This window comes from Pan paniscus, chromosome 17 (genome assembly GCF_029289425.2).
Source record: "Pan paniscus chromosome 17, NHGRI_mPanPan1-v2.0_pri, whole genome shotgun sequence".
In the NCBI taxonomy this organism is placed as follows: Eukaryota; Metazoa; Chordata; class Mammalia; order Primates; family Hominidae; genus Pan; species Pan paniscus.
The window spans coordinates 32,563,679-32,578,859 of record NC_073266.2 but is presented as its reverse complement, the minus strand read 5'-3'; the positions used below and the strand labels follow the sequence as shown (position 1 = coordinate 32,578,859).

At 42.6% G+C, this 15,181-nt stretch overlaps 1 protein-coding gene across 2 annotated transcripts; it reads right to left on the bottom strand.

Moving 5' to 3' along the window:
* Nucleotides 1-1,804: 1,804 nt before the first annotated feature.
* Nucleotides 1,805-14,903, bottom strand: TMEM200C (transmembrane protein 200C). Of its 2 annotated transcripts, XM_034943462.3 has the most exons (3): nucleotides 14,763-14,903; nucleotides 14,254-14,539; nucleotides 1,805-11,891 (listed from the first exon to the last, which is right to left on the bottom strand). In XM_034943462.3, exon 3 carries the CDS (start codon nucleotides 11,795-11,797, stop codon nucleotides 9,935-9,937), a length of 1,863 nt encoding a protein of 620 aa, XP_034799353.1. In that variant the 5' UTR covers nucleotides 11,798-11,891; nucleotides 14,254-14,539; nucleotides 14,763-14,903; the 3' UTR covers nucleotides 1,805-9,934. The 2 variants fall into 2 exon arrangements, with proteins under 2 accessions (XP_034799353.1, XP_054958348.1); XM_055102373.2 differs by lacking the exon at nucleotides 14,254-14,539 and having other exon boundaries at nucleotides 14,763-14,901.
* Nucleotides 14,904-15,181: the final 278 nt, after the last annotated feature.

The window sequence follows — 15,181 nt, the reverse complement described above, 5'->3', positions numbered from 1 at the left end:
TTGAACCTGGGAGGCAGAGGTTGCAGTGAGCCGAGATTACACCACTGCATTCCAGCCTGGGTGACAGAGCAAGAATCCGTCTCAAAAATAATAATAATAATAACAGATTTGCTCTTTAGTGGTAAAATTCACACCACATTTATGCCAATTAGACCCAGCCTTGAACACTTTGTGGTCTAAAGAAAACCAAAATTGAAGGGAAAACTAATGGTACCATTTAACTGAAATTCCCTAGGCATAATATAGTGTGATAAGATAAAATGTGTATTGCTATAAAGGTATGTTTTGCTTATTTTGTAAACAAGGATTACATTCTGCTTTGGAGTGCAAGGAGAAAGTCACAGTCTAGTTTTATGAAGACCAAACTAGAGAAAATCGAGTTATCTTCAAGTGTATGACATCTCCACAAATGAATGTTTATGGCTTTACACTTGGAGTGTTCTTGGAACACTCTTCATAGCAAATCCTCCCTCAGAAGACCCCCACCTGGCATCAGAACAAACATAAGCTCTTTCAAAATTATTTTGACCATCTCTGAATTTTTAAATTTGAATCTAGGAGGAAAAATCCTGTATGTTCAAATTGAGCAATGTCATTGGCTAATGAATTGTTATTATTTTAATTTAATGATGCAAACATTTTGAAATCAATTTCAATGCCTGTAAAGTTGACATTTGTTTGGTTCACCTCACTTTCAGGGCATTTTCTTGTCTAATTAAACCCATGTAGCAAGGACCAGAGCTCCAAAATACTTCAGTCTTCACTTAGGCTCATAATTCTGATTATGGTGGGCATAATGAGAATCCAAACAATTTCACATGAAAACCAAAATATAATATAAAAACTCTCCATGGAATTCATCAAGTCTTATGTATCGCTTCGCTAGTATAAATATGATCAAGTTTCTTCCTAAGCCTGGGCCACGACCAAATTCTATGACATATAAATTTTGTTTTGGAATTTTTCAATTTTTCTTAAGGTCACAGCCTATGTCATTAGAACTATGGCATACATAGCTTGTCAGTCCTATTATCTGCCTGAAGCAAAGGTTTTCTTGCTATGGCATGTGATGATTTATTCTCAAAAGTATTTACTTTTGTTCACAGACTTCAAAATCAGTAAGTTGCAAAGTTGACTTGCTTTAAGTTTCAATAGTTCGTTCATTGATGCACGTGTGTGTGCACATGCATGAACACTAATCACACCGCCAGGATCTCCTTCAGCCCATAACATTTGCAACTCAAAGTCCCAGGTGTCCTTCCACTAACATTTCTATCATCAATTCTAATTTTTATTGCAACAGCCTGATTCCCAAATCTGTAATTCAGGCCAAGACTCAGAAATCAATCTCAGGCAGGCATATTAGTTTTAGACATGATGGAAGAATGTTCCGGATTTTAATAGATAATCTTCCCCCTTCTTCTGTCTTTAAGATTATAAGGAGTGCCTATCAATTAAAAGATACAATGGATGGATTACTCCTTATGAGACCCAAACTAGTATCTTTTTGCTGTCTTTCCTCCATGACTTAAATGTGCTGAAAGATGTTGGTAAAAGAGAAAGCATTAAAGATATAGATGCTCCTTGCTGTTCAAGTTGCCCTTTCTAATCTGCGTGAATGAAATCAGAGAAGAGTGAGGCAAGCCTGTGACACTTTCAGGATCTCATCATTTTCAGTAGATAAAAAGGCTTTGCATTCAACCCTCAGCACCAGGGGTTATAATCCAAACAGCCTTTTAGAGCTGGAATTTACAATTTTCTTCCAAAGGACTGTGGGAGCATGTCTAAATAATTATACATCTCCACCATTGCGTAAACCAGTTTAATTAACATTTTTCAGGCATGTCACATTTATACAATCACTAAATAATTTTCTAAAATTATGCTGCATTACAAGTTGCCACATATCAACTTGGATTATTTTTACTCATGGCCCTAATCATGTCTGAATTTTATTTTCCTTTTTATATCCCTTTATTTTTTTTTACTATAATTTGGTACTTCCATTGAAGATGATTCATACTTACAGGCTAGCCAGATGCTTTGTTCAATTTATTTGCCAAGTGTTGCATTTAATTGCCACTGACTTAATGAAAGCTGGCATTTTTTTCAGGCAGGTATAGCATTATTAAATGTCCTTTCCATTCACTTTATAATAAAAGAAATCTTGGAAAGCATTCACCAGCATCTCTCTGACTTAGTCAGAATATCCTACGTGAATCAAAGAAAGGTTCTAGTGTTGGACATCCATGGGATTTGAGGAACGAGGAGATTGCAAACATGCACTTCAATTGTGTTTTGGCTTTTCAGCGGCACATGTTTCCAGAAGATATCAGTCAATTTACTCTCTATTTGAGAAGATATAAAAAATTGGGGCGCAAACAATTACTTATTATTAGTGCTCAAATTACTTTTCGGTCTTTTTTAAGACTATTATTATTATTACTATTACTATCACTATAAATGCAATCAATTTTTTAAAGTAGTAATCCCAAGCAAGACTAATAAATCAAGAGATGTTCTCAGGCATGAAGCTGAAATAAAACTAGAAATACAAATAGAATAAATTGTACAATCAAATGAGCAAGCACTCAAGTCGTATTTAGTGCTCCAAACACATTAACCTGCAATGGTTACATAAGCAGAAGGATTAGTATTTAGGTCACCAAATTAGTCTTTTGAATTTTCTTGCTCTTTATCAAGAATTCTATGTGCTTCCTGATATCATTTACCACGACATATTAACCACAGCATTTTATCTACCAGCATTTCCAATTTTTAATCTTCTTACCAATAGATATAACCTTATGGAAGAATTATTAGTGGCTCTGACAATAAACCATAACTGATGATATCTATTAAATTGTATCTATAATGCAAAGTGGTTTTGCAGAATTCTCACTTTCATGGATTAGAAAACACATTTTATATGTTTGCCTTGACTGTGTTTATGCACTAAAAAGATTTTGAAGAAATCAAGTAATTATGTGAGGAATTCAAACTAACAAAATTATACTTTTGTTAATAAAATTATTTTTTTTTACTTTAATAGAATATTTGTATTGAAAAGCAGGTTTTTTGCCTATATCTTTTTGTTTGCAGCTTTGTGCATAAACAAAGTATTAAGCTGCGTCTATACTTTGCTATTCTGGCCAAATCTGTTTTCAGTGACTATCTCAAAATGACTGGCTGTTTAAAAATCAAAAGGCATAGTGTTTTTGGTGCCAGTCCACAAACAATACTCATACACATTTGCGACAGTATGTCTGGGTCTTAACCTTTCCTTTTGCTATGAACACATACGTGAGGAACAAAGAACCGGATGTTTATTATTAACAAAGATAAATTATTTATGTTTCCTGATATAAATGCTGCTGCAAAATTGATGTAGAAATCTGTAGAAATATATTCAGTTATCATGTCTAGATTCTGAAAAATGACCTGTGGCTTGATAGAACAACCCCCAAGTTTATGCTGTCTCCAGTCTTTACGGTACATGGATCAACACACTTGATCCATGATCCAAACAGTGTTGCCAAGTGACAGATTCTCCTCTCAGTTTTATCTCTTTATACACACGTCTAGGGAAATGATTTCCAGAATCTGAAATTTCAAATTTAATGGTAATTTTAAAGCAATGTATAATTCAGCAAAAATCATTCTTGCTCATAAAGATAGCTTAGATCCAATAAGAATTTAGTTTGTTAGTTCTATGTACTGATACTTCTCAGTTAAGATGCCCTGCTAGTGAAGGTCAGTTAAAAATGAATCATTAAATATAGAATGTAGGTATATACATTTTGAGCATTTTAATGCCAAACCATCGTAATTTTAATTTCGAATATCCTTCTGCTACTTATAAAGGAGACATCTATTTATCTATATCTATAGATCAGAGATATATAGTTTTTTGTTTTGTTTTTGTTGTTTTTTTCCAAAATAAACACCTCTATGCTATGGAGATACTAGGTAATAATTAAATATCAATTACCTTATGAAAATCTGGCTTTTTAAATTGTGTTTTGTGTTCTGCATTTGCTCATGCTGGCCTCACTGGCCAACACACCTTTCCCAGCTTTTTGTACCTATCTGACATTTTCTTCATTTCTCAAGACTCAGCTGGAAGATTTGTATCATAACTCTCTTGTAATATTCACATTATAGTAAAATTACGGTTTATGTGCCTGTCTCAGAAACAATACTATTACAAGATTCTGTGGTCAGAAATTGTGTCTTTCACAGACACAAAAAGGATATTTTTGTCCTTTCTACCTACCACAGTGCCTATCTGACTCATGATGGGCAGAGTATAATATATCTGAAACTCATCTGAAAGCAATTTGTGTATTTTACCAAAAGGGCAGAAGATTGAAACACAGCTGCTTACTACTACAGGTGAAATCGGGTGTTTTTTAGGTTGTGTCTATACAAAAGGGAGTGAAAAGGCAATTAGCCACATAAAACAATAGCAAAAGTCCTCCACTGAGACAAAGTCATTTTCTGATCTGGTTTGCTTCAACTCACCTAGTTATATCAGTCATTAATAACTTTTAGATTTTTTTTCTTTAGACATATAGACATAGTTTAAAGACACTGGAGTTTCTCAACTTAAAATAAATTGTTCATAAATTTGCCCATAAATTTCTTTTCAATTATTAAATATTATTAGGTGTTTAGCATTTACTAGTATCAAGTGGGTTTGCATCAATAATACAATGTTGTGTTGAATTTCTTAAATATTAAAAAATATATGAATTAATGTCTAGCCATGCATTTGCAAAAAGAATATTTGCTAAGGAATAAAAGTTATTGCAATTTTTAAGACACTTTACATACAAAATGATCTATAAACAAGAGTAACCAAATGCTCTTTTATGAAACAAAAAGCTTCCCTAGTGATTCTGGCCTATCTTTTTTTCTCTTTTGGCAGGATGCTCTTTTTCTTCCACCACTGGGCCTGCCTATTTTCCTCCCTTGTTATTAACAGTCAGCCTTCGTGGGACTTGGTCACAATGTAGGATCAGAAAGCACAGGTTATTGAGACAGGCCCATACTTGGTAACACTCCAGGAGAATCTGCATAATCTTTTTCGGTCTTTTCACCAGCAATGACAGTATGTTATCTTACTAACGAATCAGCCCATGTCCATGTCATAGCTGGCATTATTAAAGGGGCAATAGCTAAGAGCCCATTTCAAGTGGAATAACAATATCTTTCCAGGTGGTGGAAATCCTGAAATGCTTCTGGCTCTGGGATGAAGGCTAAGTCCTTAGGATGGCTGGCATTTGTAACTCCTACTGTAGTTCACACCCATGTGGGCTCAGCACTAGCACAGTGCTTTTCTGATGTCATAGATGAACGGATGGCATACAGAAAATAAGGAGCTTCTCAGGTCTTGGCAGAGTTGCAGGTAGTTTGACTAAAGTTGGACTCCTTAACTGGTGGTGGCTTAATAGATAAAACATTGAATTTTCTTATCAATTTAAAGAAGAATCTCATTCCTTTTTGAAGAAAAAACCCCAAAGATAACTTCCCTGGGGTAGGGTGGGGTGTCTTAGATTGTTTTTCAGAGTTAGTCATTCAAAAATTTAGTCTAAATATTCACCCCATGAGTTTTACTCCTCCCTTCCAAATAACAATAAAAATTTTAAAATAGTCTGGGCTTATGGAAAACAAACTCCGTAAACATCAACCTATTCTCTGTTATAAGTAAGAAAAATATCCATCTTAAACTGCAACCCTTAACACAAGAAGATCTTATTTATAAAATGTATTTTTATATCGTGGCAAAAATACTATCCTAATCCAAATACAAGTCCATATACTTAGTCTGTACTAATTTTATGTGTCAGAGGGTTTTTCTTAAGTTCTCTAGCTCAAAAAAAATCAAAACTGCATCTTAAAGAACTTAAAATTACTGAAGAAAAAAATTAATATAGAAAAAACTTTTGTCTAGACAATTTAAATAACTAAATAGAGCACCTGATCTTTACTTGAAGCCTAATAGGGGGCTGAGACCTCAAGGACTTCACTGGCCTTTCTGATACGGCTAGCCTCAATAAATGGAAATGCAATAATTGTGGCTAAATATAGCCAAGTGTGCCAGTTTGGGCGTTCATTCATTGTTATATAATATTATGATCCTGGGACCATGAGGAGCATATGTCTAGCTCTTGATAGTTCTATGTTCTATCAGGAGGCATTGCAGCAGCATAAGCCCTCATGTTTTAAGGTCTAATTTTTCTTTCTGATATACCTAAATTTTAAAGACTTTTTAGTACATTAAGTTTATGGTTGTCCCTAACTACTGAGTAGTAAATTTAGCCTACTAATTGCTTTTCTGTATTTTGCCTTAATAATAGTAGTTAACATTTACTGAATATTTTTATGTGCCAGGAGTTGTTCTAAGTCCTTTAATTATATTCGTTTATTTAGTCCTCATTTAAATAATTAACTCTATGTGTCAAATTCCATTTATTATCTCCATTTACTAGATGTGAAGACCCAGTTATAACGTTATATAACCCCCTAAGTCACACTTTGAGCCACTATGCTATGTTGCCTTATACTTTAGATTTTTAAGCCTAAAATTATTCTATTAATAAAAAGGAAGGTCATCTGAAGTAATTGTTTAGCAGTTGATTCTATTTTAAATAAAAGGAACAAACCTTTGTATAATACTCTCTATGTTCCAAGCCCATTATAAGCACTCTACACAAATATTAGTTCATTTAATCTTTACTCCAGTCCTGTAAGATAGGGACATTATTATTCCTATAGTGTGGAAAAGGAAATTGAGACACAGAGAGACATGTAACTTGTCCATGGTCACCCAGCTGGTACATGACAGAAATTCAGGGAAAAAATACCATCACACCAATTGTTGCAATTATTTTAATTTAACATTCGTGTCCTGCCACTGCTGTTTGTCTCAGAATAAATTGTTCCATCTTTCTAAATCTTAGAAACCTCATTTATAAATTAAAGGTGGGGGGATTCTATCATCTATAAGGCCCTTTCAAATACTCTTATTTATTGTGTACAAAACCCCCTGAAAAGTCACTTACAAAAAAACTTGTTCATGCCCGTCTGAAGATTTACAAACTCCAGCTTTTTATCTGACTGTGCATTCTGACAATTTTCTGCATTTCTCTAAGAATGGTCTGGAAAGGGATCTGGCAGGAAATAAAGAATATATAAAGTATTTTGATGGTCTCCAGAAATGCCCATTTCAACTCAGCATCTGCCGACAGGTCTACCTAATCTTCCAAACTCTGTGTAAATCCTGGATCCACCATTTACCAGCTGTGTAACCCTGGACAACAATTCCATCTTTCTGACCTCAGTGTCTTTCTCTGCAAAACAGCGGTAAGAATGATCCTACTTCAATAGAGTTGCTGTGAGGATTCACTGAGATCATGTGTACCAAGCTCCTACAATAGTACTGAACCCACAGTAAGTACTGAGTGAAAATTAGCATTATTGCAGATTTCTGCTCCTATGAAAGTTACGATTGTGAATTACTACACTTATACACTTCCTCTGAAGTCTAAAGAAATCACAGGCTCCTCCCAAGATTTGGAAAATTGAGCTCATCTTTTTCTATCTTCAGAAAAAAAATCTAGTTAAATTGTTCAATGGTTAAGTTAGATATTATCTGATATGGAACTAAGTTTGTGAGACATAAACAGTATTCTGTCCACCCCTCCTTAGTTAAGCTAAGAGGTATTAGCTTTATTATTTGCTAAATGTCACTTAGCATTTGATAAATGTAGCATTTACAGTGCATTCTCCGAGGACTGGAAACAGTATTGTAGAACACCAGAACCTGTTTTCCCCTTGAAGTAGCACGCTATCTCAGTATATAAATTACCCAGTACCCAAGGTAATGGAGAAGAAAACCTAAGGAAGTTTGACACTTACTTCAGAAGTGTGATAAAGCAATTGAGACTGTTGAAATTTAACACTACCTTGAGGTCTTATTACACTTGCATGTCACTCCTTAGTGCAAACTCACTTTTGCTTTATAGAAGAGCCCAATATATTAATCTACAGCCTTAAAGTGAGTTACTGGTTTAATGCAGATCCAATCTGAGAATAAATTAGGCCCTTTTAAAGTGTATTACAGAATGTTGAGCTAATGGTAATTGATGACGTATATTCACTCTTTGCCAAGTTGTAGGTACAAATGTGATATGATTACATCCAGGACAAGAGCCTGAATTTAAGTAAGGCTTTTAGAGCTGAAGATCATAGAGATTATATCATCTACCAGAGGCCCAGAGGGATTAAGTGATTTGTCTAAGGTTATACAGATAATAGGTGGATATCCCAGATTTCAGACTAGACTTTCTTGAGCTCAATTTCAAGGAAGGTCCATTCTTCTACACTATGCATTCAGCAATATATTATAATGGTAATAATAATTACAATAACCCCCATCTATTGAATACATCCTGTGGGCCAAGGGTTCTGGTAAACTCCACACATATAAACCCTCCTCTGACCCTGACCCTGTTCTATTCCTCTCATAGCTCCATGAGATATGTCTGGTTCTCTTCATTTTACAGAAAGATGACTGAGACTCAGAGTTTGTGACTTGTACAAGGCCTCACAGCTAGGAGATGCCAACAGCTGGGTCCAATCTCAGCTCTGAATCTGCACTCTGTCTACAGGACTAGCGCTTTGCCCAAGGAGACCAAAATGACCACATCTTGTCTCCTGGTCTTGAAAATTAACTAATTCACTTTTAATGACATCAAGTGTAAACAATCTACCAAATTATTAAAACATTATCTTTTTGTCTATGTAGGCCATGGATCAAGACCATTAACTTATAATCAGTGATATCCAAGAGGATGGGAAGAGAATATTAAGCCTGGTGCTCTGCAAATTAATACTTGCAGGTAAATGAGAAGTATCATAGGCATATTGCTATTTACTTAACGTTTCATTCTATTTGAAAGATAAATTCCCAAATGTTAAATACTACCCTACATTTTAAGCTTAAAAATACGCTGGACATGCGACAATGGTGCTGAGTACTTTGGGGGAAGATCACAACAGTCCTGGTAGCGGTGTCACGGCAAAATATTTCAGAGGTACCAGATGAGCTAGCTCCAAGGCAAATGAGGCAATATTATGTTTAACTGTTTGTTCGGAAACTTCTTTTATTAAAAAAGATTTTAAATATTAATGCTATTTTCAATACAGGTGTGATAACACTCAATAAAGCATGGTGTACTTGATATAAATTTCGGAATGTAACAGTCCATCTAGTTCCTGGTCCCCTCCAGTCTCCACCACATACCCTAGTAGCAAAACGTACACACCCGTTTAAAAATGAAGAAGCTTTTGGGCATTGGGTGGTGAGCACAGTGGGGTGGGGCAAGGAAAGTGCTCGTTCCTGAATTATTCATGCTTTTGGCTTTGACTTCAGTTAGTAACATCAATTCTAAGAGAACTGAGACAAACTCTTCTATGTTCCGCAAAGGAAGGGAGAAAAAAGCCTGCCATTCGCAAGCAGCTGTGGGCAAAACCAGCGCAGAGTACAGGGGTCGGGAAATTAGGGATTAAAAAAAAAGTTGGAGTAAAGTGCACAGTTACTGTCAAAAATATATTATTTTGATCCTAAGAAAATTAAAAGATTTTATCTAATGGACTAGATTGCTGACCTTTTAATACATTTGGTTTTCATTGAACATACAATCACCATCGGACATAAAAAGACTAGTTTGCTTAAAAAAAAAAAAATCCTTGGAGTTATCTACAGGAATCTTGTGGACGCAATTCAAGGATAACATTCTGCAGCTCTTTGGATATTGAATGATGTCCTCGGATCAGTCCACAAAAGAAACAGGGACCTGTTAATGCACTGATTCAAGTGGGCGTTTCTCCCATTTTCTCTTTCCTCCTCCCCAACCCACCCCTTTCTCTAAATGCCTGTGCTTTCCAGTTCTTCTTCTACCCCTATGGCATGAGACCTGGAAATCATGATGAGTTTCTCCTTGTTTGTAAACTGCCTCTGCACCGGCTGAGGTTGCTCGGCCGTGGGTGGCTCCTGGCTGGCACCCTCCGGCGAGCTCTGCTCCGCACCCAGAACGGGGGCGGCCACAGAGTCTCGCGTTTGACCAGCTACTGCGTCCAAGACCGACTCGGTGGAGGTGCCGGCCTCCCGCAGGGGTGTGTAGCCCTTATTGCTGCTGGATGGGTCATCCGACTGGGAGCTCCCGGAGTCCCGCCTGGTGGGGGGCAAGCCCTCCAGCCGCAGGGGTGGCGAGGGGGAGGCGGCTTTGGCCAGAGGGCTGGAGTCCGGGTCCGCACTCCCCGGGGAGGGCGGGGGCTCGGGGGACGGCGGCGCCCGGTAGTCCGGGAGCCCGCTGGTGCTGCGGCGCCGCAAGGCCGCGTACCTGCCGGTCCTGGGCAGGCGGCCGCCCTGCCCCCTGGCGGCGCGCGCCGCTACCGCGCCCTCGGGCTCCTCCAGCTCCTGGCGCGCCCCGCGCATGCTGCCCTCTGCGCCGCGGAGGTTGGTCATGCTCAGGTCGAGCTCGCCCCTCGGGATCTCCTGGGAGCCGCGTTCCCCCGGAGGCCTCTGCCAGCTGCAGCTCGCGCCCTCCGCGTCCCCGCCCCTATCGCGGTCCCCTTGCAAGGGCAGCAGCGCGAAGGCGCTCAGCGAGGAGTCCACGAAGGAGCTGGCGGTGCTCTGGCGCCCCCAGCTCTCGGGTGGGCTGCAGGGCGCCGGACTGCTGCAGCTGCTAGCGGCTGCGGCGGCGGTGGCAGCGGCGGCCCGGCGACGGCCTGCCACGCCCGAGCGCTCGCGGTAGACGCTGTACACGGCCTCGACCAGGCTCGGGGGCTCCCGCGGACAGCGCGGGGAAGAGGCCAGGTCCGGCGGGGACGCGGCGCCCCGAGGGCGGCCGCCGCTCAGCGCCGCGGGGTGAGGAGGCCACGAGCCCTTGGCCAGCATCGCCGCCGCTCCGAAGGCGTCCCCGGCGCCACCGCAGCTCCCGGGCTTCAGCTCCAGGCCCCGCGACTGCACGTAGCTGAGGAAGCCGTTGAGCGGTATGGCGCCGGGGGGCGCCGCGGCGGGGGCAGACGACGACGAAGAGGCGGCTGCGGCCGCGGCGGCGGCCGCGGCGGCCGCCAGGTCTTTGGCGCGGAGGCTGTGCACGTCGATGACGGTGGAGTAGAGGTCCCGCAGGTTGATGATTTTGGTCTTCTTGTCCCGGTTCTCGTGGAGGACCGCGTTTGCGCAGATGAAGAGGAAGATGCCGATGCCCATGATGAGGGGCCCGAAGACCTTGAGCTTGTCAGAGTGCAGGTAGCCAGAGAAGATGCGGAAGAAGAAGCCCACGGACGTGGAGGAGGAGGAAGGGGAGGCGGCTCGTGCTGGAGGCGTGCTCCTGGGCGCGCCCGCGGAACTGGAGTTGACACCCCCTGGAGCCCTAGGGTGGCTCCTGGACCGGTTTTTGCTGCCACTGCTACTGCTGTTGGCCGTGGTTGGGACGCGGTGGCTGCTGCCCGCAGGCGGCAGCTGCTTACCCCCCTCCCGATTGGTCCCGGTGGCCTTGGGCCAGTAGCCCACCACCGCCATGGCTATGCCCACCAGCAGCACCAGGATCCCACAGAGGGCGATGAGCCCTGAGATGGAGCACAGCTTCAGCTTGCCTTTCACCACCACCACGTCGTTCTTGCGCCTCTTCTTGGCTTTCCGCTTGCGCTTGGGTATCTGGCTTGGGGGGCGGAGTGGATCCTGCTTTCTGGCGGAAATCCTTAGCAGGCCGCCGGTGGCGATCATGGCGAACTCCTGGAGTGCAGGACTAGCCTCTGGGATGGAGGCTTGCACAGGGAGGGCGCCAACTGCCCACTAGCTGCTCAGCCACCTCCTCCTGCTGCAAAGCAGAGGAAGACAGTCAGAGGGTGTCAGCTTGGCTGCAGTGACATCTCACGCTGCAGCTGCCCTACTCCCAGATCCCACTCCGTGTGTGCCCCCCACCCCAGGGCCTTTATCCACTAACTGAAACAAGGCCGTGTACAGAGGCTGGGGCCAGGTAGACATTAGGGAAGGGAAACGTTGTTGCAACAACTAATAGGTGGTTATAAAACATTGCAATAACTAATATGTGGTGATAAAACCATCTGAGAATATGCCTTCTTCTCCTCGCTCCCCACCCATCTCCTCCACACACTCCATGGTAATATGAGGGTTTGAAATGAACAATGGAGTTCCAACCATTAGTAAAACCTAAATGTAGGGACTCAAAGTAGTGGTTAAGGACTTCCCTGGCAAGATTCTTTCCCTCAGTCCTTCAGGAATTGGAAGATTTTTCAAGGGAGCTGTCACAGGAGTTTCAAGTCTCTCTAAGCTGGGGAATCTGTCAATGTGTGGCCCAAAGTCACTAAAACAGTCAGGAAAGTTACTACTGTATAAAGGCAAAGGAATTTATTTCACTGGATGAAAATCAAAGGTCATATAATGGCAGGCAGGCGGTTTATTTACTTCAGATAATTAATAGAGAGTTCACCACTGGGGAAGCAGCAGAGATATTGCAATACTCTGACAATAAATCCCTTCACAAAGTTGTCTCCCACCTATGCCTGTTCCTACAGCTATGTGCAGGCAGATCCCTTGCACAGCCTTCTCTCCTCTCAGCAACATCTGGACAGCTTCTTGGGGTGGAATATTTAGTTTTAGGTAACTGCTTATGTAACTGAGCTCTTCCTTCTGGCCTTCTTTCCTCCCTCAGAGGAACTCCCTTAAAGGTATCATGTGTCAGATTTCATCAGGGAATTTGAGAAGTCCCCTGGAATCTCCAAGAGAAAGATCTTTTTCTCATATGGGAAAATTACAATTAAAAAAACTAACACTCTGCCATAATAGCTTTCTGACCCCTTATTAAGGTGCCAAGAGCATGCTACAGAGTCCCAGTATTCAAATGAGTAGGCAACTAACTAGGTAAAGCAGTCTACATAATACGATGATTTGTAGAATGACATTTCCCCCAAGCCAAAACTGTTTTGTTTTGTTTTGTTTTTCCCCCTTATCCCTTTCTCATGAGGTCATTTTTAGGAAGGGAGGGTGGCAACAATCAATGGACTACTCTTAGGAAGTTTATTTAGTTGTTTGTAATAAAGCCTGGGTAGGTAAATTCACAAATGCATATTTGTAGTTATTCGGCAGCCTCTAAAAATTACAGTCTTGCTGTATCTCCAGAGTAGAACATTTTCTGTCCCATTAGTTGTTTTCCCTCCTATGAGATGCTAAAATCAAGGACATTGTATGAACTGAAAGACTTAGATATCACGCCCAAGCCTTTTGCTCTTCTATCCTTTATCAGATAATTCATGTTTTAGAATAAATTCCCCCTTGAAAATGTGTGGTAGGTAGAATTTTGCTTTTAATTGGTGATTGGGTGAAAGGCTTTGGCCCTTGAGTTCCTCCATTATATCAATATAGGCAGGATCTTTTCTCCATCAGTGGGAATGTAAATGGTAATCAGCTCTTTGCAATATTTGCAAATCAATATCTCTTTGGGACTTGGCTGGGTTTCAGTAAAGAGAAGCACCAGGTAGATAAGAGAGGGGTCAGTATAGAGAATACATCTATAAACCTTTAAGCTGCACCAGTAAGTACAGATTGAAACAAACAAAAAAAAGAGCTTACTGTCTATCTCTAATCCCAAATAAGTAAGCACATTTATTATGTGGCTGTAACATAGAGACTGTTGTTTTAAGTGATCCTTGGAGTCCAGCATCTTAAATAATCTGGAGATCCGTGGTTATCTTAAGAAGGCTTTAAGGACCAGACATTTTTTAGAAGCGAACTCAGACTCAGTTGGCAGGGTGGCTCTCCCACCGCAGAAAGGCTACATGTTTTGATGGGCATTGATCAGGTGCACCGGGAGGCTGGATGCCTTGGGGGAGGAGGAAACCCACTTCGATTTCTCGTCAGCAAGGCAGCTTTGGCTCCGGTAGAATGTAAGGAAGGTTGGAATGGATTTCAACAGTCCTTTACCGCACATCTTTAAAATGAGTTTAATAGCTAGTAATTAAATCCCTCGTTTATTATTCCTTCAGCTCTGTTGAAGGCTGTACTCCCTTTTAATGTATCATCATCTGACACGAAATACAGACAAAGGTCAGATGCCACGGGAGACCCACCTTTGAGGTTTTCCTTTATACCTAATGAAAGAAAACAAACTTAGCAGTCCAGCTTGGCTGCCCTCGCAATTTACTGCCTGGAGCTGGTCTTACCGTGGTTAAAGAATGGAGGATGGGGGAAGCAAAGGAGGGATGTCTAAAAATACAACTGCTTCCAAGAGAGACATTCAAGTTCTCCGCTCATGATGGATTAAGCCCCACTCTGAGGCTCGGAGGCTCGGATCCCACAGGCTGGGAGCGCTGTGCTGTGCCCGGTACCCAACCCAGGTCCTCGACCCCGGCCCCTCACTGGCAGGGCGGCGACCTCCTGGCCCCTGGCTTTGGTCTGCTTATTGATGTTAGCTGGAGTCACATGAGTGCAGCAGCTGGGAGTCCGCCTCTGGAAAGAAGACAGGCAGGAGCCAAGTGAGGGCAATCCTGAACTAGCTTTTTCTGGGCAGCGCATCCCGTGTAGCCAGCCCAGGAAAAAGCCTCTCACCGAACACCAGCCCGGGGCGCGGGGGCTCGGGGACCCGAGGGGCGGGGAGGGGCCCCCAAGGGCTGGGGACTGGCAGAATTGCTCAAAATGGCAGCACTCTCCGCACACAAGATCGCTCACTTACCCAGGGAGACCGAGGGAGGTCGGGGCCGGCGAACGGGCGCTCGGGTGACACAAAGGAACCATGGAGAAACTTTTTCAGCCCGAGCCGACGGCGGAGCGCAGGGACAGCGCCCCGGGGCCCTGCATCCGAGCGCGGCTCAGCAGCCCCGCGGGGGCGAGCGCCCGCCCCAGGCTCGCAGTCCCCGCCGGCGCTGTGGCGGGAGCCATTTCCAAGAGTTTCCAAGAAGTGTCAGGTCCTCCGCATCCCGCATCCCGCCTCGGAGCCCTCCTCTCCGCCGCTCATCCTCCAGCTCCCGGCGTCCCCTAGCGCGGCGCTCCCGGGCGGGCCCCTGCGGCCGCGCCGCCGGCCCTCGCGCCTCTTTTGTGTGGCTGCGGCGCGCCGGGCTCCGCCGGGTGGAGTTGAGCCCGCGGCGGCGGCTC

Excerpts from the sequence above, each read along its gene's own strand:
- TMEM200C (XM_034943462.3), bottom strand. The coding sequence starts at position 11,797 with ATGATCGCCACCGGCGGCCTGCTAAGGATTTCCGCCAGAAAGCAGGAT.